The sequence below is a fragment of the Lachnellula hyalina genome (assembly GCF_007821495.1).
Source record: "Lachnellula hyalina strain CBS 185.66 chromosome Unknown contig00001, whole genome shotgun sequence".
NCBI lineage: Eukaryota > Fungi > Ascomycota > Leotiomycetes > Helotiales > Lachnaceae > Lachnellula > Lachnellula hyalina.
Window position 1 is genome coordinate 87184 of NW_022157115.1, and position 24761 is coordinate 111944.

General features: G+C 47.5%; 7 protein-coding genes across 7 annotated transcripts; 3 read left to right on the plus strand and 4 right to left on the minus strand.

Annotated features, from left to right (window-relative positions):
• Window positions 1-530: 530 nt before the first annotated feature.
• On the plus strand, window positions 531-2303 carry SMF1_1 (Manganese transporter; the record flags this gene model as incomplete). The annotated part of the gene is made up of 3 exons (XM_031145021.1): window positions 531-914; window positions 971-1380; window positions 1457-2303. The coding sequence occupies 3 exons, from the start codon at window positions 531-533 to the stop codon at window positions 2301-2303; spliced, it is 1641 nt and encodes a 546-aa protein (XP_031010000.1).
• Window positions 2304-2717: 414 nt separating this feature from the next.
• Window positions 2718-3731, minus strand: maf1 (Repressor of RNA polymerase III transcription; the record flags this gene model as incomplete). Its single annotated transcript, XM_031145022.1, has 1 exon — window positions 2718-3731. One exon carries the CDS (start codon window positions 3729-3731, stop codon window positions 2718-2720), a length of 1014 nt encoding a protein of 337 aa, XP_031009993.1.
• Window positions 3732-5169: 1438 nt separating this feature from the next.
• Window positions 5170-6026, minus strand: vas2 (AP-1 complex subunit sigma-1; the record flags this gene model as incomplete). Its single annotated transcript, XM_031145023.1, has 5 exons — window positions 5170-5199; window positions 5309-5488; window positions 5556-5864; window positions 5925-5958; window positions 6016-6026. 5 exons carry the CDS (start codon window positions 6024-6026, stop codon window positions 5170-5172), a joined length of 564 nt encoding a protein of 187 aa, XP_031009994.1.
• A 465-nt stretch (window positions 6027-6491) lies between these two features.
• Window positions 6492-7498, plus strand: LHYA1_G000030 (putative glutamate--cysteine ligase regulatory subunit; the record flags this gene model as incomplete). Its single annotated transcript, XM_031145024.1, has 2 exons — window positions 6492-6517; window positions 6586-7498. The coding sequence occupies 2 exons, from the start codon at window positions 6492-6494 to the stop codon at window positions 7496-7498; spliced, it is 939 nt and encodes a 312-aa protein (XP_031009906.1).
• Window positions 7499-7691: 193 nt separating this feature from the next.
• On the minus strand, window positions 7692-8519 carry BUD32 (EKC/KEOPS complex subunit; the record flags this gene model as incomplete). The annotated part of the gene is made up of 1 exon (XM_031145025.1): window positions 7692-8519. The coding sequence occupies one exon, from the start codon at window positions 8517-8519 to the stop codon at window positions 7692-7694; it is 828 nt and encodes a 275-aa protein (XP_031009905.1).
• A 513-nt stretch (window positions 8520-9032) lies between these two features.
• Window positions 9033-9758, plus strand: LHYA1_G000032 (uncharacterized protein; the record flags this gene model as incomplete). Its single annotated transcript, XM_031145026.1, has 1 exon — window positions 9033-9758. One exon carries the CDS (start codon window positions 9033-9035, stop codon window positions 9756-9758), a length of 726 nt encoding a protein of 241 aa, XP_031009908.1.
• Window positions 9759-14577: 4819 nt separating this feature from the next.
• LHYA1_G000033 (uncharacterized protein) lies at window positions 14578-18746 on the minus strand (the record flags this gene model as incomplete). Its single annotated transcript, XM_031145027.1, has 3 exons — window positions 14578-15695; window positions 15774-16077; window positions 16128-18746. The coding sequence occupies 3 exons, from the start codon at window positions 18744-18746 to the stop codon at window positions 14578-14580; spliced, it is 4041 nt and encodes a 1346-aa protein (XP_031009907.1).
• Between the last annotated feature and the right edge of the window lie 6015 nt (window positions 18747-24761).

Consider the following 24761-nt stretch of genomic DNA (forward strand, 5'->3'; position numbering starts at 1 on the left):
CTTTTGAGAGAAGAGCATGCCTTATTTGTAGAGGTCTTATCTACAAAGATTGGTGCATGGTAACGAACAGCATATTTTCCACGTTTGAATCAAGCACCCCTCAGGCTTGTATTGAGGGCAGCGTCGGCTTTACGCATTTGTTGTTTTGGTCTGTCGTGCTTCGTGTTGTGGTACACGAGCACATTATCAGATCAATTAGATTCCAGCTTCACTCCGACCTTCAAGGGTATTCAAAAGAGAAATCTTGTTCGAAGTATACCCCCCAAAGGACAACCCGCGGCAGCTGAAGAGGTGATTGGGACAGAAGTTTCAACATCCTATATTGTCGGAATGTGCGCGTTGTCTCTCCCTTTTAGAGCCATGGGTTGGCCCCGTCCTGCCAATGATCTCCCGATCTGGAATCATCAGATGCCAAAGCATCTTCACCCCTTTCTTTCAACCTGAGATAATATGGGGGCGTTGAAAATGTACTCGGAAAGCTTCTACATTTTCCCTATTCCTCTCTCTATTCGCATAATATCTCCAAGAAAATGACACTCATATACAACCAAGAAAGCCCTGTCAAGGACGAACCTCAGCAGATACCCCAACAAGATTTCCTCGAGAAAACTTTTAACACGGTCTTTGAACAAAAGGCAAATGATGTTGACGTCTCGATTGAAGCTCATAGTCTCCCAACTCGATCTCATCTGGCATCATTTACCTCTAGCTTCAAGAAGCCTTTTGCTAAACATGAAGTCCTGCGACTCACCACTACTTTTGTCAAGTTTGCGAAGTTTATGGGACCAGGCGCTATTATCAGCGTTGCCTATATTGATCCCGACAACTACCAGACGGCAATTTCTTCTGGAGCACTACACTACAAGCTGTTGTTCATGATACTAGTTTCAAATGTAATCGCCATATATCTCCAAGTATGTCTAACAATGAAGAAAACTTCTATAGCAAGCTATTTACTAACCGGCCGAAGGCTATGTCGATCAAGCTTGGATCAGTGACAGGACTTAATCTCGCTCAGATGAACCGGGTATATTTGCCTCGGTGGTTGAATATCAGCTCTTGGATTATAGCCGAGGCCTCGATTGTATGCACCGATATCTCCTCTGTGATTGGAACTGCTATTGCTATCGATATTCTCATTCCTAAGATCCCGTTGGTGGCTGGTTGTGGGCTAGCAATCGCAGACACTCTTTCCACCCTTTTGTTCTACAGACCAGATGGGTCGCTAAGAGGCATCCGGCTATTCGAAGTATTCATCACTGGGTTTGTGTTGGGCACGTTTATATGCTTTTGCATAGAGCTTTCTATTATCGAAAATGCCACTGCTGCGAAGGTGTTCAAAGGGTTCCTCCCGTCAAAAGACATCTTCGTCTCGGACGGGTAAGTGCTATCTATCTTTTCATCCCTTACCCCCCCCCCCCCCCCCCCAATCTGCCTTATATTAACAGAAATCTAGCCTCTTGCTCTCCTGTGCAATCCTAGGCGGGACTCTCATGCCACATACACTATATCTCGGATCAAGTCTTGTCCAAGTCCGCCTCCGCGACTTCGATATCAAGCACTCCAGCTACAGCGAAGCCACGATGCCCAAATTCACAACGACAAAGCTGTACCGACCATCACTCCCAGCCATCCGATCCTGCATGAACTACTCGATCGCAGAGCTGTGCATCACTCTCTTCCTCGTTGCAATATTCATCAACTCCGCGATACTCATCATTGCCGTAACTTCCCTCTCAGCAGAGTCAGACGATGCCGACCTCTACAGCATGTATGACTTGTTCGTGCACACTATTTCGCAAGCAGCTGGAACAATGTTTGCGCTCGCACTGCTGTTTTCCGGCGTTACGGCAGGGATTGTAGCAACTATGGCTGGCCAACTAGTTGCCGAAGGAGCTATCGACTGGAGACTCCGGCCCTTCTATCGACGTCTTCTTACGAGGTCCATTGCGATTATACCCGGGATTATTGTCGCGGCTGCATGTGGTCGTGCCGGTATGGCTGCTGCGTTGAACGGATGCAATGTTGTGCTTTCCATCTCGTTGATATTTTTGATCTTCCCACTTATTTGGTATACTAGTTTTGATAAGTATATGATGGTGGAGATTGAAGCGGGAGAAAGTATTGTGACAGTTGAAACTCTGAACTCGACTGATGCCGAGAGGATAGAGCAGAGAAGGCAAGCAGTCAGTTTGGCTAATAGCTGGCCAACTTTGATCGTAGGCTGGATTTTGTGGTTTCTCATTGCTGCGATGAACGTTGCGACACTTACTTCCTTGGGGTTAGGTATCGGAGATGATTAGACCAACTGCCCTTATATTTCTGGGCGTTGAGGCCCTGGAAGTAGTTCACTTGCTTATAATTCAGGGGTAAAGTGGCTGTGGACACATATGACTGGATGAACCCGAGAATGATGAAAGCATTATCATTGCTAATATTGTACTACAGTGCTCCTGTCCTTGAATGTGCTCGTTGATACCGCTTCATTGCCACCGAACGCCAACTAACCGCGACGTACTCCTGTACGCCATTCCCCAGCCGCTCTCACCGACCGAGAGATTGATACACCAACGAGCGCCTAATGACACCTAGTGCTACAATAATACACAAGAACTCTTAAGAAACAAAACACGGGGTAATATATGCCACAGCACCTGCAAGGCCATTGCCAGCGGCCCATACAAGCCTGCTACGTGAAAGCGCATTAGGCATTCCGTTCAATCCATGTCCATCGAAGCGACGATATCTTCACTCATGCCACGAACCGGAGCTTTATAATCATGCTCGTCAGATTCGTCGTCTGCTTCGTCCTCGTAGTCATCGCAAAAGTCGTCTCCATCGAAGAGGATGTCAGCGTCATCCGGGTCAACTTCATCGCTCCACATTTTGATCCCCGAGTCTTCCAGATCTGCTTCTTCACCATTAGTGACATTAGCAGCCTGGTCACCCAACCAGTATCGTGCACGCTTGTTGGCTCCGGCATCATTCTCGCTGTGGCTTCTCTTCGATATACCAATTCGTTGGGTCGGGCTGTGACTCATCACAGGAACTCCTCGTAAATAAATATAAGCAATGCGCTTCCTCTCTTTATTGAAAAAGAAGTAGTTCAGACTCCATATTGAACCTTCTTCTCCATCAAAAGGATCATCCGGAGGGGCCCAACAATAAACTGTACACTCCTTCAAAGTCATCTCCTGATCGATCAACGACCACATGTTAGGGCCCCAAACCTGGCTAGTTGCAGGCGCAGATGCTGTAGTAGCATAGCTCGTCTGCGGTGGAACTTGGAGTGTCATACCTGCACTTGGCCTCAGATTGGAAAGTGTTGAATCAATATTTCCTATGACTGCCTTCAAGCTCCGCTCCTTGCGAAAATCAGCGGGCCTGAGGATGTGTGAGAAATCATAATCGGTATGGCTCGCATTCAGCGTGGCGATGAGGTATGCGAACGTACGACGGCTTGAAACTTGACTCAACGGTCCGAACGGGCTCGACCGCGAAAGGTTCAAAGCCGGTTGTCCAGAAGGCTCTGGTGAAACGGACTCCGACAAGCGGAGAAGGGATTCGTATTGCGACTCTAGAGAGTTCTCGATATTCCGATACAGCTTCTTATCGGAGCCAGCAGCTTTGGTGGTGTAAAGGTCACAGCCGCCGATGACTTGGCAGTCCGTATGTTGAAAGTTTAATGCGCTTGTTACCATCTCGAAATCGCGGAGCGGAAGGAACTTCATTTTTGCTGATTTCGAGAGTCCTGATCCTAGATTTTATTTTATCAACGCGATCGGGATGAGGTATGTGTTGAGGGTTGATGCGCGATCGAAGAGGCAAAAGCGTGTGGCGAACGATTCCGAGGATATATCTGGTGAGAGATAACAACCGCGAGGGTGACTCTTCAGACTCGGAGAACGAACGGCCAGGAACTTGAGATCTTGTGAATGCACGGAATTGATGAAATATTATCTTGGGGATGACTGCTGACGCAGCGCTTGATGGGTAGAAGATATGATGTGTGATTGTTCCTGCTGAGGCTGAGAGACCAAGTATTGACGCTTCCAAGCCGCTGGCTGCGGAGGACGAGTCAAGTGTTTCTCAAGCTAGACTATTGTCTAGCAGGTGGTGAAATTCATGGCGAGATTGGGTGAGAAGATGGTGATGGTTGTAATGGGGATGAGAAGGGGATGAGGTGAGGTGGAGGTGGTTTATCGTCCCTTTGGGGCGGCCGATTGCGACAAGCGCTAGTCCGAGATTAGTAAGGCCGATAATGTTGACAGCCAGTTAGGGCAGCACGGGGGGCAACGGGAATGGTGAGTGAAAGAGACGCATTCAGCAAGTGCGCCCCAAGATAACTAGAGCTGACACTGAGCTAAATCCATACTTTAGTCGACATAATACCCACAATTATATGACTATCTTTTGAAGTAAGCAATCTTTTCCCGAGAAGAACCCCTCACAAAATATGAGACCATAAAAACATATTTCGAAAGGGATATGGAGAGAGCCGAGCTTGAAGTTGAAGATATCGTTCCTGCCTTCTAATTTCGTTATCGACTTTGATTCAGCGCAGGTGTATCCAGGGGACCTCCAAGCTGATGTCGTCCCTCTATCTCAAATCCAGTAGTCGTCGCTGAGGTATCACTTTAGGTTGCAGGTACTAGGTTATTAGCAAAATGCAGAACTAGGTAGGGAGTATAGAAACAGGGGGGTTTGGCTTATGTTCTATCCTCACTGTGGTGACAGAACATAAGCTAGAGTCAGAGTCGATGGTTGGGATTTTGATACTTCGTATCAGATCCGCTCATAATATTCAATGATCAGCACAATTGGTTCTTTCCTAAAAGGTACTTATCGATTTTATTCATTCCAAAGACCGTTATCATTCCACGATAGGTTTTCCCACATCCTCCCTAGTACTCCATCCTTCCCAAAACGCCTATCGAAATACAGAGCAGAAATAGAAGTCAAGGTAAGCATATATCGAAAGGACGAATGTCTTAAAGGATTCCGACATCACGAAGCCCCTCAACAAGTTCGTCGTCGATCTATAATCATAGAAAAGTACCGGATTAGCAGAAGGTAGAAAGTTGTAGAAAATGCATTGAGTTTATGTACGACCCCAAACTCCAAGCGCCAGTCCCATCTCGTCATTATTACATGTACAAGAACTTTGCTTCACATGATCTTTGTAACCTCTTCATCGACCTGGGGTAGAGGTGAAATGTGTCAGTATGAAGAATGACACGACTCTCCCGGCAAGGAAAGGCCTCACGGAAACCAAATTTGGAAGAGTTCAAGCTTGTCAGAAACTTACCTCTGTATCTTCTATCGAGTCCTGTGCAGATATGACCCGTAAAACGTTCTTCTTGCTGCTTTCCTGCATTTCACCTGCCAACAGTAACTCGTCTAGAATGAAGTATGCTTTTTGGAAGTTGAAAATCTGCGGCTTGTCAATTCTCGAGCTTTGCAATAGAGGAGATATGACATACGATGTCTAACTAGAAGAATGTCAGTATATAAGCAGAATAAATGGTGGGGTACAAGAATAGGCGCCAACATACCTCGCACACATTTCCGTAGTATTTGTCCATCTGCTCGACATATCTGTGGACGATCTCGAGGGTGATAAGTTCGTTATCCGTCGAGTTGCATCCTGCAATGAAGAAGAGGGAGGCGTAACGTCGATAGACGATCTTCGAATCTGCGGACAATTCATTAGTTGATGCACCGTATCTCCACATAATCCTCCAACCTTTGTATTCTAGGAAGTTGCACATCCTCGTCCGCCGTGCCAGCACGAGTTGAGAGACATCCTTAATGATCTTGGCCTTTTCCTTCGGTGACAGTGTGGTAAACCACTTTGCAAGCCTCTGTGGGTGGGCGGTTCAGCTTGGTGTCCAGAGAGCCTTTGCAGAAGGATTGCTACATACGACTTTTCCCTGCCGCGAGAGCAGGATCAGGTAGCTGAGATTGTATTAATATAATAATCCCTTATGATCTTGGGAGACAAGGCTTGCTTACTTGATAGGCATCTGTGCAGATGTATAACTCTGAAGAGGATTTGTCTTTGTGCGAGTCAATGTCAATGTCAATGTCAATGTCAATGTGTGCTAGACTAGGTTAGGCAGGGGGTCGGTGTCGGTGTCGGTATTGTGTTTTGAGCAGTGGCGCTAACGAATAATCCTTGGAGTTTTCTTTGGTGGTGGGGGGGCATGGTGGGATGGATCGATTGATTATGGAACATCGACATCCATTGTCAAAGTTTATTGTAAAGTGAAGCATTTACTCCAAACAGCATACTCATTCTTTGTATATAGTTCCGATCAGTCGTTTCATTCTCATTACATATTCTTAAATACCTGCACTGCAGTATCTACCCCCGCGCCGTCAATTCATAACTGACTCTTCTGGAGAGATACGCATTGCATTTCCCCTCTCCTCAACGCGCATTACAAATCGACTCCGAACTCTCCTCTACCACGATCGCTGTTGTCAAAATGACGCGATTGATTCTTTCCACCTCGTAAGCATTTTCCAATTCGTTGTTTCTCTTGTTGCATGTCAGATTACTAATTCTTCTTTTCTCACCAGGAATATCATGAACGGAGGCTCCATCATAAGAAAACCCGGCGCGGCTTCGAATCTCGAATTCACAAACAGCCTTCGCAGTAACTTTCTTGCTGCTCAGCAAGACTATTCTCCTCCCTTATCCGCAACGAAAGAGAATGGCAACCATAGCGATATTGAAAAGCCATCCTCTGTTCGACCGCCTTCCTCTGTCTGGACGAGTCGACAAGGATCCGATTACTACATACCCACTATAGACTGGTCTCTATCTGGGCTCTCTGAAGAGCCAAGTCAATACGATGTTACTGTCAAATTGTTTTATCTACCTGGCGCAGACGTAAAGGATAGAGGACAATATGCAAAAGATGCAATACAACTAGTCTTCAAGGAATTGTGTGTACAATCTATCGATCTCCTGATTGTCTCATTCCCGGGAATGTCGTTCGAGGGCGATTGTGAGTGGGTGGCAGACAAGAAGAACTCCTCTCAAGGGAACGATGACGAAGAAGTGGCATCCTGGCCTGTGCTTGAAGAACTGTACAACCAAGGTGTTGTCAAGAAACTGGGCCTTGCTGAATTTGGCAGCGAGAAGCTATCGAAATTTCTGTCGCGGGTCAAGGTTCGGCCAAAGGTTGACCAGGTCAACGTTAAGGACTGTTGTAACGTCCCACCACCACTTTCGAAGCTTGCGAAAGTTGAAAAGATCGAACTACTAGTACACAACGATTGTACAGACATCCTCCCCAGTGGGACCTTAAGAGAGCTTCTGGGTCAGGGAGTGAAAGGTGCCGGCGTGCTTTCGGAGTCTAAGCGAAGTCTTGACGGCATGAAAGGAGACCTGACACCTAAATGGGTTGTTAAGTACACAGCAGTCGTTAGAGATAGAGGTGTGATTGAGAATAAGGGATACTTTGCTGTTGCGGAGTTGAAAGAGTGAAAGGGCATACGACAATAGAGTAGGTACATTTTGCATATGGTCGTTCAGGAAGACGATAAAGGACCGGTGTATGGCGTTATGAGTATTGGCTAGTTTACGAACATTATCTTGGGCATTCGTCTAAAATCCAGTAGCGATGGAACTTTATATCTAAATATGTTTATTTGCTCCTCTTCTAAGTGAACAAATATGGTTACCCTAACATGCTCCTTTTCCGACCCCTCATTCTAACTTCCTCCAACTTCTTCAACACAACATTCGCCCCTTTGAAACTTGTTCCATAAGCACCGAGTAATTCCGAGAACAGCCCCTCTGCTCTAGGATGCGTGCTCCCAAATGCCCTTTCCAGCACATATAAATCCACAGCCCTATCCTCATCCGCTGAACTCTGACTCGCAAGCCCAAAATCAATCAACACAATCTCTCCACCCAACACCTCATCTCCCGCATTTCTACTACCCTCCCCATTAACAGTATCCTCCCTCTTAGGTCTCAGCATCAAATTACTCGTCGTCAGATCCCCCATGCACAATCCCCCACCCCCGTGCATCCTCCCAATCGCCCTCCCAATCCTGCCCATGAGCCCTTTCAACACCTCCTCCTCCACCCCTTCCGCAACACCCAATTCCTTCCTCCGCCTCAACCACTCATTAACCTTGACCCGAACCACCTCCCCCTCAACCCACTCCAACATAACCCAGCCCTCGCGTTCATCAACCGCATACACAGCGGGGACCGGCACGCCTTCCCTCCTACACTTCACCAATACCCGCGCTTCAGATAGTATTCTGTGTTTCGTGAGGCGCGCATCAAGTATGGGGTGCCGGTAGGGTTTTGAGGGGCGGTATTTGAGGGCGCAAGGCAGGGTGGGGAGGAGGTAGGTGGTGCGGTAGAGGAGGGCTTCTGCGCCTTGGGTGATCATTTGTGGTGGGGCCGTGTCGGACTGGAAAATTGGGGGGAGAAGATGCGGCGATGGACTAAGAGGGGCCTGATGAGCTGGCGGTGCTGCTTGGATTTCCATTTTATTTATAGTGGTTGTTGTATACGAAGCTGGATTGGCTTTGGAGGGACATCGAAATTCGGGGTCACATTGAGGGGCAGCGATGATGTGGCGGGGTACAGTACCGTACCTGAAAAGTCCAAAAATATCACTTTCAAGCCCAGGGACGATCTACACCCCATGTTTTCTTACAATCTAATACATATATGCTCACCAAGTGAAACGAATCACGGTCTTTTAAATTACATTCGTCGCGAATGTTTAAGCTTCAAAATGTCCAATAATTGTATCTCTTGATTGGCCATGTTAGTCGCATCTGCAACTACAAGGATTAAAGAGCGCAGTACTCACTCACCTCCCAGCCCAGCCAACAACTCGCGACTGTACCACACCCTCACCATCATTTTGCCGGTAAATGTGAAGTCATCCAACTCATTGCGTTTTCGCATTTGCATACCTCCTTACATCTCCACAACAGTCCTTTCGACAACAATGCTCCAGCATAGATAGCCTCACTCTTTCTCCACCTTTCAGATGGCAGAGACGTCCGACCTGCCTTTCCTCACCATCATCCTCCTGCTGACCGCCTGTTTGGTATCACTCTTCGTGCTGGGGCAAATCGCAACCACATATACCATCGCATACCTGGCTGCCCCCTCGGAAATCACAACGTTCCTTGATACAGTGGATTTCTCCATCCAGGAGAATGAGTCGTATGATCGCGATGTCGCCAAGGTGCAGAGGCTGGAGGATAAATTGAGGATGGGCAAACTATTACGCGAAATACAGAAGTGCGGCGATGATTTGAAAGAGGATTTGAATAAGCTTCTGATTGATGAGGGAGGAACTAGATTGAGGTCTAGTACGAGACTTTTCTGGGCGGCGAAGAGGGGAAGGTTGGAGGAGAGAATGAGGAGGTTGGATATGCTGAGAATGCGATTCTTAGTCGTTTATATGGGATTGATTGCTGCGAAGAGTCATGAACAACCCAAGGACCCGGAAAAGCAACACTATCATACTCCGAAGAGGATGACTCTGCGGCCAGGTCTACCGCATGCCTTGACTGAGGGCATTCAGAGAAACCCACCGCTTCGGAGACTTGCGACGCAAGCCATGGGACATAACGACCATGTTGGCGCGGCTCCAAAGCAAGGATGGATGGGTGTGGTTGCAGAGTTGCAGAACTCGCCGTTGATGCATAAGAGGCATGCTTCCATTGAGACTGCTATGGCCAGTCCTCGAAGTCCACATACGCCCTGACGCCCAGCATCCTCTTTCTAACGAACAGCGTCTTATTTATATACGCACAATTTGTGTATCAATTCATGGCATTTAAGAAGTCCTAAACGTATATCGACAAGGGAAATCATATTGGAAAAGATCTCTATTCAAATTCCCGGATTCGATTTCGCACATCCGACGCCAGGCGCTTCACGAAGCATCACGACCACTTCACGAAATCATCTATTATCATTATCCTATTCATAACGCCTTCATTCTCTATTTGAAAATCATTCAGCACCATCTTATCTAAATCTCAGCTTACGTTACGAAATCACGATACCTAACACCCTCTCTTATTCTTACGACCTAGTCACGGATTTACGAATGCCAAATAGAGGCAGCATCAGTTAGAAGTTGTATGTGATATGAAGGAACTACGCACCATGGGCCTGGGCGTTAGAGAAGTTTTTCATTTAGCTTTCATGATACCCCCTGTTTTGAAATAGCACGTTCATAGGAGGAGCTTTTGGATACCATTAATAGAGTTGTAGCACCCTTTGGTTTTTGTCTACAAACTTATGCAAGGAATCCTTTTTCGTGATGTCTTTTAAAGTGATGACTTTGATATCCCAACACGAATACATGTCCACTGATGTTTCTTCAAGCAAGGCTACATAATTAAACCGTTTCCCTATTCACCAATACGTCCCATCAGCAGCAGCAATTTCATGTTCATCAACCAACGCCAAGTACTGCGGCTGGTGGGCGATATGGGGTTTTCCCTCCGGCTGTGGTGGATTGAACGCAGTCCTATCGCGCACACCCTGAACCTCGATTTCCCCTCGTTCCCCTTGCTCTTGCTCTTTCGTCGGAGCTGAGAGGATAGAAATACTCGTACACTGTTACTACACATCAGCATACTCCGTCCTGCCTTGAAGAGTTTTCTTCAAAAAGAGATTTTAAACGAACCAAGCCCCCTCGATAACCAAAGGTCGCATAAATCCCAGCAATAAATATCTCCTCCCCATATTTCTGGGTACACGGTTCGTAGATCATGTGGACATTCTTCTGCGTGTTTCCGAAGAACGCGAATCTATTCCTGTTGGTTGTGATCTAGTGTTTATCAGCAACATTAACGTGTTCGTCTAGTTGTTATGTTTTTCCAGAAAATCGAAAGTGGGAAATGGGGAGGTATTACTTACTTTGATAGCTTGCGGAAGAGCATTCATACTTATTTCCACCTTAACAACCCTCTCTCCACCCGGGCCGTCGATGTTAAATCTGCTCATCTGCGCGGTTTCTCTGCCGATGCTCCTCTCGCTTCCATCGGCGTAGTGGGCGGCGAGTTTTAACATCTGCTCGTCGCCGCTGATGCCGGTTAGGAGGGCGAGCTCTGTGGTTGTGGTGCCGAAGACGAGATATTGGTGGGGAAGCAGATCGAAGGAGCGGACAGGGTTCCAGTAGCCTGTCTCGTAGGGGGTGGCTGTTAATGGTGGAGGTGGGACGGAGGTATGCCAGAGGAGTTTTGGTAGTGTAGAAAGGGTGGGCGGTGATGTATCAGCTGTGGTGTATAAGTAATTTGTACGTGCAGATCGCGAACAGAGAAGGACTTACGGGACCGGTGGGATTGAAGGAGACCGATGCGTTGGATTACACCATTTGTTTCTGACAGAGAGCCGGTAAGGCCCGTGATGGTCATGTCTTTCGCAGCCATCATCTGGCGTTTAGCACCGTTGCTCTCTTTGACTTGGAGCTCCTTGCCATTCCGGAGATAGATCTACTTAAGAGGTCAGCGTATGTATTAGACAAAGATATAACTGCTTCAGTCATTCTTATAGTTGGAGGAGGTAGACAAGAATGGTTGTTATATACCTTCAAGCCCGAAATCCCAAGCTTTGCGTGATCGATCAAATTATCTGCATCACAGATATTGAACTCGACCCCCTCAATCCAAGTCTCACCTGGAACAGCGACCTCAACACTCTCCCTCGCCCTGATCCCCAAATATCTTCTGATATCCAGCTTCCACAAACATCATTTCAACCCCACACAGCCTTCCATCATCCCGAAAATAGAACAAAAACCTCACTTCCTTCTTCAAATCCTCCCACGAACTCAAGAACTGCGTATGCAAACTTTGAGTATCCTTCGACTTATCCGCAACAAGCGGCATCTGCAAACTCACACCCTCCCCAATCTCAGAATTTCCGTTGTCATCCGCATACATCTTCTGCTCCAGATACACTTTTGCCACTTGTTCACAAGCCATCCAAACGCGCCGTCTATTCGCCAGCCCCAGCACCAGACTCCCATCCCTCTCCCCCAAAACAGTTTGCCCCGAAGGGTCCCGCTCAGGAGTAGTATCAAAGCACTGTCGCCTTAGCTCCTGATACGTGGAGAACCAGTCTCGTGGCTGATCGGTGGATGGGAAGTCCCACAGCCAGGGCATGTCGAGGAAGAGCTTGCGCTTCCAGAAAGATTGGATGTTTGGGAGGTCGAGGGTGATTATGCCTGAGCGCACGAAGGATAGCAGGTCGGTGTGGGGGAGACAGAGGAGGATTTCACAGATGAGCTCTTCTGCTAATTTGTTGAAGGAACCGTGGTGGTTGTTGGCTAGTGTTGAGAGTGTTGGGTGGACTGTTATTGGAGCTTTGGTTGAGAGAGTAGCCATATATCTAGATATGGCTGGACTTTGAAAAGGATTTGTTGACCATGCCTGCTATTGATCAACTAACCGGAGTAAACGCTTGGAAAGGGACACACCTCATGACCAGGGACATTCTCCCAATATTGTTCCGTATTCACATCCCTCAATTCCCCATAATCAAGCTCTAAATGAGGCTTGTAATCCTCTCCATAACACCTTTTCATCGCCTCATATAACATCTCCTTTGAAATCTCTTCACTATCCGCAATACCTACAACTTGTCCTGAGCGCAGATATCTCAGCGTCTGAACAAATATTTGGAAACAGGGCGGATGAAACGGGGCTGCGAATTCCTCGTCGGGGTAACGAGGTAAGTATCTAGACATCTATCAGTTCATTCGGCAGAATGAGGAGAAGAAGAAAATAAAAACCAACGCTGTGAAATCTCTCATCTCAGTAGGAAGACGAGGCCCTTTTGCCGATTGGCCTCGAGGCACATTCTCATCATTTCCAATCGGACACTCTACACCCCCCTAATATAAACGAGCAAGCATTTCTTCGAGCATATACCGGTACTTACATATTCCTGATTACTTCCGTTCCCAACTCCAGTAATGAAACAGCTAAACATTTCAAAGAGATCAGCAACATTTCCCTCCGCGGTCTATAAGTGGTGACTAGACTTACTTGTTTACATTAAGACTATCAGGATTAAATCCAATGAATCTCATTTTCTCTATCCATTCAAAGTCTACCGAAGCAATCAGCTTTGTTTGCTTTTTCGTGCATTACACAGGCGCATATAAACCCACCTTCTTGAGGATACGCTTCAGGCAATGGCTCGAATGTGAAAAAAGACGCTCCGCAGAGCGCGCAATTGAAGTCCCAACCTCCCATATTTGTTACTTGACTATTTGGGCTTGAAATGGCTATCCAAAGAAGGAAAAGGATTAGGAAATAGTATTGGAATAGAAAGGGAGAATGGGGTCAGAGTCTTTCACAAGAAGATCAGGCAGCATCACGTGCGGAATAGGCATGGCATGGCATGCATGGTCATGGAATACTAGGCTCCACTATCGCTACTTGGCTTAGATTGGATATCTACAGCGAAGCACATAGGTTTGCAAGGGGGTCCCTTGACTGAAACCCAGGACCATAAAGCACTCATACAACAGTCAGGAACCTGGAGGGCGAAGACTCAACACCTGTACGAGGTGCCCTCTACGAACCTATAGATTAGCTTATGCTTATCCTGAGGATTGAGTGGCGTGGTGACCTCGCTATCGCCACGTTGTAATACGATCCCAGAGCTAAAATTGAGTCAAAAACGACGACAACGAGTTTAACGTCCTTACTAGCGTCGTAAAGGCTAGGCTAGCGGCTACTATACTACGACTCTCATTCTTCTTATAAGACTAGTTATTCTAGTATTAAGCGTAACTCAACTTCAACCTACGGTTTAGACATAGAGGTGAAACTTAGGGAGGATTACTTAAGTAAGGAGTATGGAGGCATATCAGATATTTGTCCCTAATAGGCCTAAAAACCTAGGTTTTTCTTCTTTTTCCTAGCAATGCAGTATATATGAAAAGCTAGCAGATAGCTAGTAGGATGGAAATATTAGGGGATAAACCGCCCTTTAATACTACGCCAAATGGGTATCTGTGTGGCTCTATGCTATTAATATTTAGGGAGTTTTATAGTGGATTAGAGGATATACTATCTAAGGATTAGGTATCTGGCTTGGGCAGAGAGGACCCAGATGTGTTACATAGTCTTTGACTCGTACAACACAATAAATGGGGATTATTATTATTATTAACAGTCAGGAACCCTTGTCATTGTCTCACTTAGGAACGCCCCTCATAGAAGACGAGATCGTAAAAATTGTGTTTATTTGAAAATTTTATGTACCTCTAGTAAAAACATTGTCATCATGTCCCCGAGACAATTAGAGAATCCGGACGAAGAAAAAGTCCTCTTGTCATCAAAAATGCCGTAATCGCATGTCTGTGGTATCTAAAAAAAACATAGTAGAAAACTAACGTGCTGTCAAGCTTCGAATCCACATGTCAACCAACGGAAGGGTAAAAATCCAGCGCCGGCATAAATAATGTGCAAGAAATCCCATTTTGAAAGCTGCAACCAAGGTGTATTGCAGGTGAGTAGAAACGGATTATATGAAACTTCGGGTAGGATTGTGATATATCAAGTGACTTTTTTCCGGCCAAACATTCTTTGGAAGGCGTTCGCTTCCTCCTTTTGTAGAGTAGGCGCGAAGGTTCGAGGTTCGGATTGCATAGGTGGCTCGCTCTTCATCAGAAAGTCCGCGAGGTCATCGGTCCCTCTGCTTGAAGGTAGTACCGCTTCTCTGGGCTGGTAACTTTTCTTCTGCATCCTATTTCTGGCAGAATCTACCTGAGACGAGTAATTGTCACCATTCGACTTTTGGTTCGATGCGGGTACTGAAGTAGTGCTGTATTTAGCGGCAATGGGCGTGTACGAAGGCCTCCTGACCCGCGGAGCAATAGAGTCATGTCCCGAGGTCCTTGGTTTCGGAGGTATTTGTGGACCAGATTCTCTACGGCTAAAGCGGGACATCAAACTAGTAGTGCTAGATTTCTTTGAAACGCCATTCTTGCCATTCTGCTTCGGGGCTGGCTCAAAGACACGTGTCATTGGAGGCTCTGGAGGAGGTGGAACATTTCTAAGGAAGTCGGCTAAGCTCTCCTCTTCTTGAATAGGTTTGGCCTTGGCCCTCGGCGCGGCCGCCTCGAATTCATCTTCATCATCGGAGAAGTCGATGGCGTAAGGATCTCGTACCCTCCGGGTCTTCCGTTTAGGCATCATATCCGCCTCGTCGAAGTTGTTGCGATTTTGAGTAGGGAGTGACTTATTCTTGGAAGCATGGCTAAGTAATGCGCTTTGAGAATTAACAGAGCTATCAACAGATGCGGATGCTTGACTGTATCGAGAATCAGGCAAAGCAGCATCGACAGCCCTGCCACCAACACCGGCAGACATCTGGTCAGAATCCATGGTGGTTCTGAAAGGTGCTACAGTACGAGGGATCCGATGGTTATCATTATCAAGCTGTGGTCCAGACCGGACAAAATCTATCAGATCGCTAATACTGTCGCCCTTTGTAACCGCGGCATTGCGAGCCTGTAACTTGGCCCGACCAATGGTAGATTCTGAGCGTCTAGGGAGTGTTGAAGGAGTGGCAACACGTGAAGACGTGGCACTGACGTTCCGTGCGCTTCCATTTGTCCCACGATGTGTCTGTACAGAGCGCGGAGGAGTTGACTCGTAAGACTCAGCAGGACCTACAGCATACTGATTAGCACGGAACATACCGGGGAGATAGACAAAGCATAGCTATTTGCACTAGAGTCTTCGCTTACCTGTGCTTCTGATGAAATCAGCGAAGTCGCCAATAGAATCTCTGTCCACTCGAGCATCCCGGGCCTGTGGGGCATTGGACCGAACTCGTGTCCCTGTTGTCTTGCTGGAACTAATTGAAGCAGGCTTGTGCTGTTTAGATGATTGAGGTGACTTCGGAGCCGGAGTGGAAACGTCACCTGGCGGGTTAGAACGAAGCGCTGATAATTTTGTGACGGAGGATGAATGCGATCGGCCACTAGGTGGTCGGCCACCGTCGTTTGTAGTTGATACCACTGGGACTCCATGACGGGAACTATCTGGGGACTGTACTTATGTAAGCCGATGAAAGTACCTCACTTCGCAGATACACTTACCTCGATGTTACGCATGTTCTCCGGCGTCAGAGTGTACTGAATTGTCTGATCGCTCCTGATGAGCTGCTCAAAGCTTTGCCCCTTATGATCCGCTACACTTGGTGTACTGTCTTCCGACGAGCGCATCGCCTTCACTTTGTGGGAGGCAGATGATGAGGTAGATGCCGAGCGGTGGCCTCTCGGGCGTTCGGGGGCCTTTTGTGCAATATCTTCTCTGGTTGAGCGCGGCTGAGAACTGAGGGGTGTGCTGGAAGGATAGCCACGTGCTGACCTCTGCTGATCTCCAGCTCTTTGCATGTAAGGCAACGTAGATGTAGAACCAGAAAGAGAACGTGAATTGCCCGAAATACTTGGAGCATTAGAGCCGGATTCATCCGAAGTATCTTGTGCTACTTCCACCAATTCTCGTAGAGGAGTAAGCGGAGGTGCACCATTATCGACACCAGGACTCCTTGACATAGCTCCCAAGCGTTGATTAGGTTCACTAACTTGACTAGCTTGGGGTTCGAGTGAGCTGGCTGCTTCTCGAGATTGGCGGGATGCAGGAGCTGGTGAAAGTACAAAAGTTCCAGGTGGTGTAGGTGGGGATACATCCTCTTTACTCGATGAGAATTGGGGTGTTGTTGGACTTGGATAGAAATCCACACCAGCCATAGCAGCGGCAAGATCAGATGGCACCGCTGTTATAGGGGCTGATTGCGGCTCGTTTAGCTCTTCAGCCTCTGAAATAGATCCACCAGCACTACTCCTGGTGTGTATCGGAACGAGAGAGCCTCCGCGGGCATGAGGACTACCATTTGAAAGCCGAGAGACTGGACTCGCAACTTTAGGTGTCTGTGAATCTGAAAGTGATGACCTTACACTGCTGGAGGGGGAAATAATCACAGGCCTTCCAGACACGTAATCGCTGCCCTCTCCTAAGCCGGCTTGTGAAATGGACGGGCTTCTTGAAGGGACATCGATAACTCGTATTGAGTGAATACTTGAGGTTCTGGTGGCTGGACGACTAGAAATGGCTTTGGGTGGCTCGATGGGGGAGACGCAGCCATCGATTGAGATTCGTGAAGAGGTCATGATCTTAGGCTCTTCCACGAACTCTTCTGGGTCGACCTCTGACTTGGAGTCAACTTCAGTCTGAGGGGCTCCTCCATTAGCAATGGCAGTAATTCCTGCGACAGCCGCTGCTCCAACGGCAGTTACTCCCGCAACGACACCGGCCATAACACCCCTTGATTCCGAATCACTTTTCTCTCTCTCTTCTTGAGTCGGGTCATCTACAATCGACCCATGGGCCGTAGTTTCGTCGCCTTCAATCCCAACTGATGGCTTCTGGCGCTTCGAATACGGAGACGGGGCAGGTGTGGGCAAGGAAAGCGATCTTTTCCTTGTATTTGAGCTTAAAGTTGTAACATCATGCGGCGAGGTGGGTGTTAGAGGGCCGAGACCTCCATGGCTATGCAATATTAAGCTTTTTGGACGTGGACGCTGAATCTCTTCGTCAATGACAGACTCTTCGCCCTCTTCGTCGTCAATTTGCAGCGCGAGACCGGGAATCTCAATCTCTCTTACGTCGTCGGACGACAATGGAAGCGGTACGCCAGCTGCGTGCTCATACTCGGCGAGAACTGCAGCTAGAGACTTCGGGCTGTCTTCCATAGCATCATCGATAGCGATGCTATCTGACTGGCTAGCGGGCAACGAATCGCGTGGGAAGGGGCTGACCATTGAAATAGATGCTGTAGGTGAGCGTAGGCGTTTCTTCCAGCCTCTCCAGAGTCGACCGAGAGTCCTATCAAGAGCAACCCGCTCTGTATCATTCTCATCCACGACAACTCGCTCTGCAATATCGGAGAGCGTGCTAGTACCATCCCTTGCCTCTTTTTCGAGTTTCGTTCTTAATCTCTGGTATGCAGTTTGGCCTGCCACTACCAATACCTGTTCACCCATAAACTCCAAGACTGACGTGAGGAAAATGGCGACTGCGGGAGAAACAACACCGGGGCCAGTGCCAGAAGAATCTTCCAAATGTTCCTTCTCGGTCCAATGATCTTCATCTTCCTCCTCCATGTCACCAAGAGACGAGTAAACCATGCATCGTAATCTAGTACGCTTCCAAATCAACTCTAAATCCCAGTTGCCGCTTGATTCCAGCCCATTGTGAAATGCCATCAACTCATCATCATCGCCACCGCCCAGGTATTCATGCAGTTCTTGTTCGGCACCGTTGATTGCATCTTTGGCAAGCTTTGGTTTGAGAACCTCGGTAACAGCTGGCCGGAGTGATGCGAGTGATGTTGATTTCGAGACAGAGAGAAAATTGAACAGCAGTTGGTCCAGAAAACGATTAATCAGCTTCAACGCAGCGGGTGTGACCATCGCGGTCTCTCCCGACGGCTCGATTCCATGCTGATCTAACCAACTGTCAGATTGGCTGTCATGATCATTGGTTACGATTTGTGATGCTGCAGAAGCTGCGATAAAAGCTGGGTCTGGCAGAACGGTGGTAGGAGGTGAAATTAAGCCTCCATATCCAGCAGCGGAGGGTCTGTCGCTCGAAATGCTATTTGAAATGCTATTTGATCGCCTTGATCGTGCCTGGAAAGGCAACTCTGGAGCCATTGTATATTTATTAATCGGCGAAAGTTTTGGGTGGAGAGGTTGCTCTCAATAGATGATTCTTCTCCCAGTATTGCTTCAGAGCCCGCTCCTTTGCGCTCAAAACAGCTTTATGTAAGACGTAGAAATAGAATTCGGGAAATCGATTTTAGATTAGACCTCCTAGTAAAAGATCTGTGCTTTAACAACTTGGTTAGCCCCTGCATATACTGTGTCGCGGAGAAACAAACGGGGCAGGGGCAATGAGATGTGTATGTGGTCTGGTAAGATCAGCAGCTGTTGCCAATGCATTGAGCATGCAAAACGAGCAGACCGGATTCCTGTTAGATGGATGCTGCCGATGCGGTCCTACTAGAGAAGATTGTGCCACGGGATGTGCAATAGGAGGTGCCGATGCCATGTGGGATGAACGTGGTGGAAGTGGAAAAAGATTGGGCGACAAGATCAATCTATGTCCAACTCTCTGCCAAAATTTCTCGACGGACTGCCGACATTGGGAATGAGATAAACCCTATGCGCACTGTACGTACCTGAAAGCTTCAATTCACTGAAATGGATAACGGGAAACGGGAAACGCGTGCTGCAAGCTGGAGTGGAGTGAGAGCGAAGTGCAACGGCGCACGACAGATTGATCAGATAGGTGCCGTAATGCAGTGCGATAATGGACCGGCCGCTGTCAGACTCGGATTGTACAGAGTAGCGCAGACAGCTCGTGGAGGGTATTGTTCTGTCAAACAACGACGACGAACATTCCAAAGAGTTGAGGATGGCGGATTTGAGTCGAGTGGATTCGGTTCGGAGAAAGGGGATAATATTGGACCTGGTGGACTAGCTAACTGAGAGTAGACAAACCGCCCGGGCGGAATGGAAGCGAAAGGGTTCAGGGGTGCATGAGGGTGGAGAAAAGATTGTGAGGCGTTTGAGGTTGTTGCCCGGGGTGGAGTGGAAAGAGAAGAGAGGCCTCGGAGGAGAGGAGAGGAAAGTCAGGAGAGGGAGGAGAAAGAGAAGGCGAAAGAGATGATATCAATACATCAATAGTCAGCCTACGGTAGTCTACGGTAGGATGGTGTGAAGGGGTCCGTGTCGAGATTTGAGGATATGAAGCCGACGCAGAGACGATAAGGTAATGTAGGAAAGATGAGACTGCACAGTAGAAGCGTAGAAAGGTTGTACGATTAAGGATTCTACAAGCATACAAGTACTAATGTGAATGCACTCACGGGGCGTGCAGTCAGTTGGTGTGTCGTGCACATCAACATCCATATTGTCCCCATTCATCCATCCACACTCAGGGGTTGAGACTGATAGCCATGGTGCCAGTCCAGTACCGGTACCTAGTCTTGCTTGTATTGGGAATAGCTGGCTGGCATATTGAGGTCAAGCGTCTGCCCAATCAGTCAAGATCAAAGCTGGTGATCATTCTTTCTGCATGGCATGGCGGTGGCAGTGGCAGTGGCAGTGGCGGCACTGCATCGCAAGAAACAGGACTCGATAATAATGAGCGGAAGGTTTATTTAGTGGTGCACCGACACGGCGAGTTAAATGGCGGCATCTGCATCTAAGGAAGCTTTCTAGAAGCATACGAACATGGGCCCCTGCCACTTCACTACAATACAATACTCCTCATACTGTACGGAGGTATAGCGATTGAAGTTTATGGATTACTGTACCCAACCCGTTCAACGTCGCATGTTCATCAGCCTCTTTATCCGCAGTTTTCAGTGTTACTGTAACATGGGGCCATGCCCACCCAATTCTTGAATACGACTGTCCGTCAACAGCTCATGGAGGCCCAGCCTAGGTACCTAAGTTGAGAGAGTCTTCAAGGTACCACCATGGATTTATGTCACAAATGCGGTACAGGGGACGGACCGAGTCAATGCGGGAATTAGAAGGCTGAGCTCTCCAATATTCGGTGTCCCAGTAGCCTCTAGCAGAACAGTCTATTCACAACTATCATGTACTAGTCTAGTGTACTGTACTGTACATTCCCCTCCCCCGCCTTTGATTGCAGCTCTGTTCTGCTTACTCCGTACTGTACATGTCGAGAACTCTCACATCTGCCGACATCGTGAAGCAGATCCGACAAAAGGGACCCAAACATGACGGGAAAGCTGAAGTCATCATGACCTTACTATTCTGGAATCTGTATACTGTATGCAGCTCGGGGGTCTCCGCCACTCTGCACTGTACAGTTCAGTTCTGGTGCGCCGCACCCATCTATTCTTACTTTACTCGAGGCGATCCATTCACACCAAGTAAGCAGATAATATCGACCGTCAGCTCGGGCAAGCACACATGGCCAGCAGGATTCGGTCTCCAGAAATACTACGTATACACATCGTGGAGGGTTACATGCACCGGCACGACACCACCAATCATAGCCTCTCAAATCGCGTGCAAGCTTCCGATGTGGCCGGTTTTCCATTGGCTCCCGAGAATACATTCTGATGTGCCAGTGAAAATCCCAAGATAGATTGTCAGTGTCAAAAGAATGGCATTTGTTCGGGTGATGGATAAAAGGTTGGGGTCGGCACAGGATGTCTCCACCACTCCTGATTCTGCCAGTGTCTTTGTTCTTCTGGATCAAGAATAGGGGCAAGGCCCATTATCTACCGTTCAAGACAACAATTTCTCATCCAGCTCAAAATTACACATCTATCTAAACCCCGTGGCAAAAACGATTCATAGGATGAACCGTCACATGGCACTTGACGTGACTGCAGTGCAGAAACCTCATGCTGTGTTCTCTGAGTATCTTCATATCCCAAAACAAAATACACCGAGATCTTGTTCAACACCCGGCAAGTTACCGGAGCGGGGGCCTCTCCAGATTACACGCCTTACCCAACGTCGGTTTTGACGGTCGCAGAAAGCATCTCTTCTATAAGTCATATCCCAGCTTTGAAAAGTCCCGAAGCAAACAAATGAGCATTGATCTGTGCTTTTATTGATGGGTTCCTGCGTTTTGACGTTCGGTAACGGCACGTATTGTTAAAATCGCTGTATTAGGGCAAAAGTTTCTCGAGAGCTTCCGAAATTCTGGTCTTAAGTCAAAATCTTCAAGGCTCTTGAGTGTGAAGTGGAGACTTGGCTTAAATATGGCTTGAATGGCGCTACTCTCGAACCCCAATGCAAAGATAAGTTCCAGCATTAAGAGGGTGCCTGTTTCATAAGTTGAGGGCACACAGCTGTAGTCAAATGTATTCACAGTGATGGCGTTCCCCCTTCTCACTACTGTGCGACGTCTCTCAATACCCCGATCCTTTGTATCACCGATTCTGGTACACGCTTTTCGTCGCCTCTTTTCTATTTTGAAAGCCCGAATGATAGCATGCGTTCGTCTTGTCATCACTCGAGGAGCAGCACCCCCCTAGCCCCCAGTCTCTCAAGGACTCCTGCGAGCGAGTTCGATTTCTCAACTATCATTTGCCAACATCAAGAATTCTCTCTAATCATACTATATAGGAGACAAACATGGGGATCGTGAAGTTAATTCGCATGCTACCTACCGCATTTATACCACTTGTTGCACTCAGTGGTGGCCATCAAATTTCATCAAGTTGGGGGCTCAGAAAAATAATTTGCTGGCATTGAAAGTCACGGTAGCCATAAGACATTCATCTGAACTTGCTGCCTCAAGGGGCCTGCATTAATATTATGTTGTCCCGCTCGAAAGTGGTTTGTCTCGGCGTTTATGCTTAGAATCATCCGTGGCATCGCGGAAGAATGTCCAACAAAGCGTTGAGGAGAATCCTCAAATCAAACTCTTTTCCATGCCATCATTCCCTCCATCTCAAATCCATTCTCAAAGCAGAGCTAGTAGTAGTAAAGTATGACGCAAGCCTACCTACCAATAATCTTATGCTCCCTGAAATCCCAAAACCCCACACTCCTACTAACCCTCAACGCAAAAACCCTACTCATCCGCCACTCAATCCCCTCTCCCCAAGTACCATAATCAACCCTTTTCCAACCATTTTCCAATGCTATCATATCCCATCATCTCAACCCACCACCACACCTCAACCTCCTACACGCTCCTCCCACGCCTACACCTCCTACAAAATGTCTTATAACACGTCACCCCCACAGTCTGATTCTCCCAACACCCAGAAAGCAGAGGCGGCGTATGACATTCAGCGCGCGGGCAGGCCGTCTCAACCAGGGCAACAGACCAGTGCGCACAGAGCGTATGATAGGATTCCGTCAGCCAGCACATTTCGGTACCTGTTTTTTCTCTGGATTTTTCGGGAAGTGGGTATTGATAGGTGCGGTACGGTATGAGGTAGTACGATAATGGTTTAGGGGTTTGCTCGTCCGTTGTGTTTGCGGCTTTCTGGATGATGTGATGAGATGAGATGAGATTCTCGTTCTGCCTGGTCGTAGGTAGTTTGAGGAGAGAGAGAGAGAGAGAGAGAGAGAGCATGGATACTCCGTACAGAAATGAATAAACATAGCATGAGCACCGGACATCAAACTAGGTATTCTTCTCGTTTCTTTGAGCGGGAGCTGATAAAGGGATGGATGGATAGACAGCAAGCTTGTTGTGAAATCTGTACAGCGTGCGTGCATGCCGATATGCGTTTTGCGGAGATAATCTTACCTTGCTTACTTCTTCACTCCCTCAAACTTCCTCTGAATGAAAATTTGAACATTCCTTGAAAGGAAAGAAATGTGAATAAGTATCTCTCGTTTATATTATATGCAACAGATGATGAAAAGCGAACTGAATGAAAGGCAGTTCTAGAGTTAAAGTACGGGAGGTTTCATTGCTGAAATATCGTTGTTTGCGACTGACGCCACGCGATATGTTGCTGGCTGCCGGATTGATTGCAACTTTGTAAAACAATATCGCGCCCCCTATTGTCATCGACAGGATAGATTGCAGAGCTTGAATTCGACTTGTTTGCTGTGGTGTGGTGTGGGTGTTGACTTTAGCGACCTACGAAAATTGGAAAAAGGGTGATGTCACGTGTGCTAACCTGGAGAGGAAAGGGGCCCATGATTGTAGTTCATACCAGTACTGTATGTCATTTCCCCGATAGTGACGGAGGACAGCGTAGGTGAACAAGTGCACGTACAATCGTGTTGTAAAATCCAACCTCCCATAATGCAGGGAAATCTTGATATCAAGGGTGAGGCAGGAGCTGGTCATTACAATGGGATTTGATATTTAAAACTATATGCGTTATCCCGATCCTCCCAATTACAATATTAGTCGCTAGATTTAAATAACATATCCCATCTATTAATTGCAAAACCCCCATCCTCCCAATTACAACTTCTTTAACACAGCAAGATAAAATTCACTTTTATGCTTCTTTCTACTCCACTCTCTACGCATAAGCAGAAATCTTTCATATCCCACGACTCCATGCGCCCATCTCTCGCGAGACATCCTCAATTCAGAGATATGTGATATACTTTGGTAAACATGGACAGTTGCATCGTTATCACGGCTTTACATGAAGAAAGCAACGGCGAATGTAAGAACACCGAGGACAGTAGCGACCACACTGGCACTGGCGATGACTCCAGAGTTGGTGGTGACACTGAGTGGGGTAGTTTGAGAACCTGAAACACTGCTTGCAGAAGCAATGGATCCAGAAGGAACTGTCCCAGATGCAACAGAACCAGTAGCACTGGAGCCTGCAACAGTTGTCTGGATTGCGATAGTGTTGGTGCCAGATGTCAAGCTGAAAGTTGACAATCCGATAACTACAGTGGTAGCTGAGGGGCAGACGGTTGTTGAGAAGCTAGTGGAGACAGACTCAGACTCAGACTCAGACTCAGACGACTCGGAATCCTCGGACTCAGTGGCAGCGGCAGTAGAGCTTGCAATGGTTGTCTGGACAGGGATAGTGTTGGTACCAGATGTCAAGCTGAAAGTTGATGATCCGATAACTACAGTGGTAGCTGAGGGGCAGACGGTTGTTGAGAACAAAGTGCCGGCTTCAATAGTGGTCTGGACTGGGACAGTCGTCAGGATTGGGCAAGTATTAATACCAGCTGTTA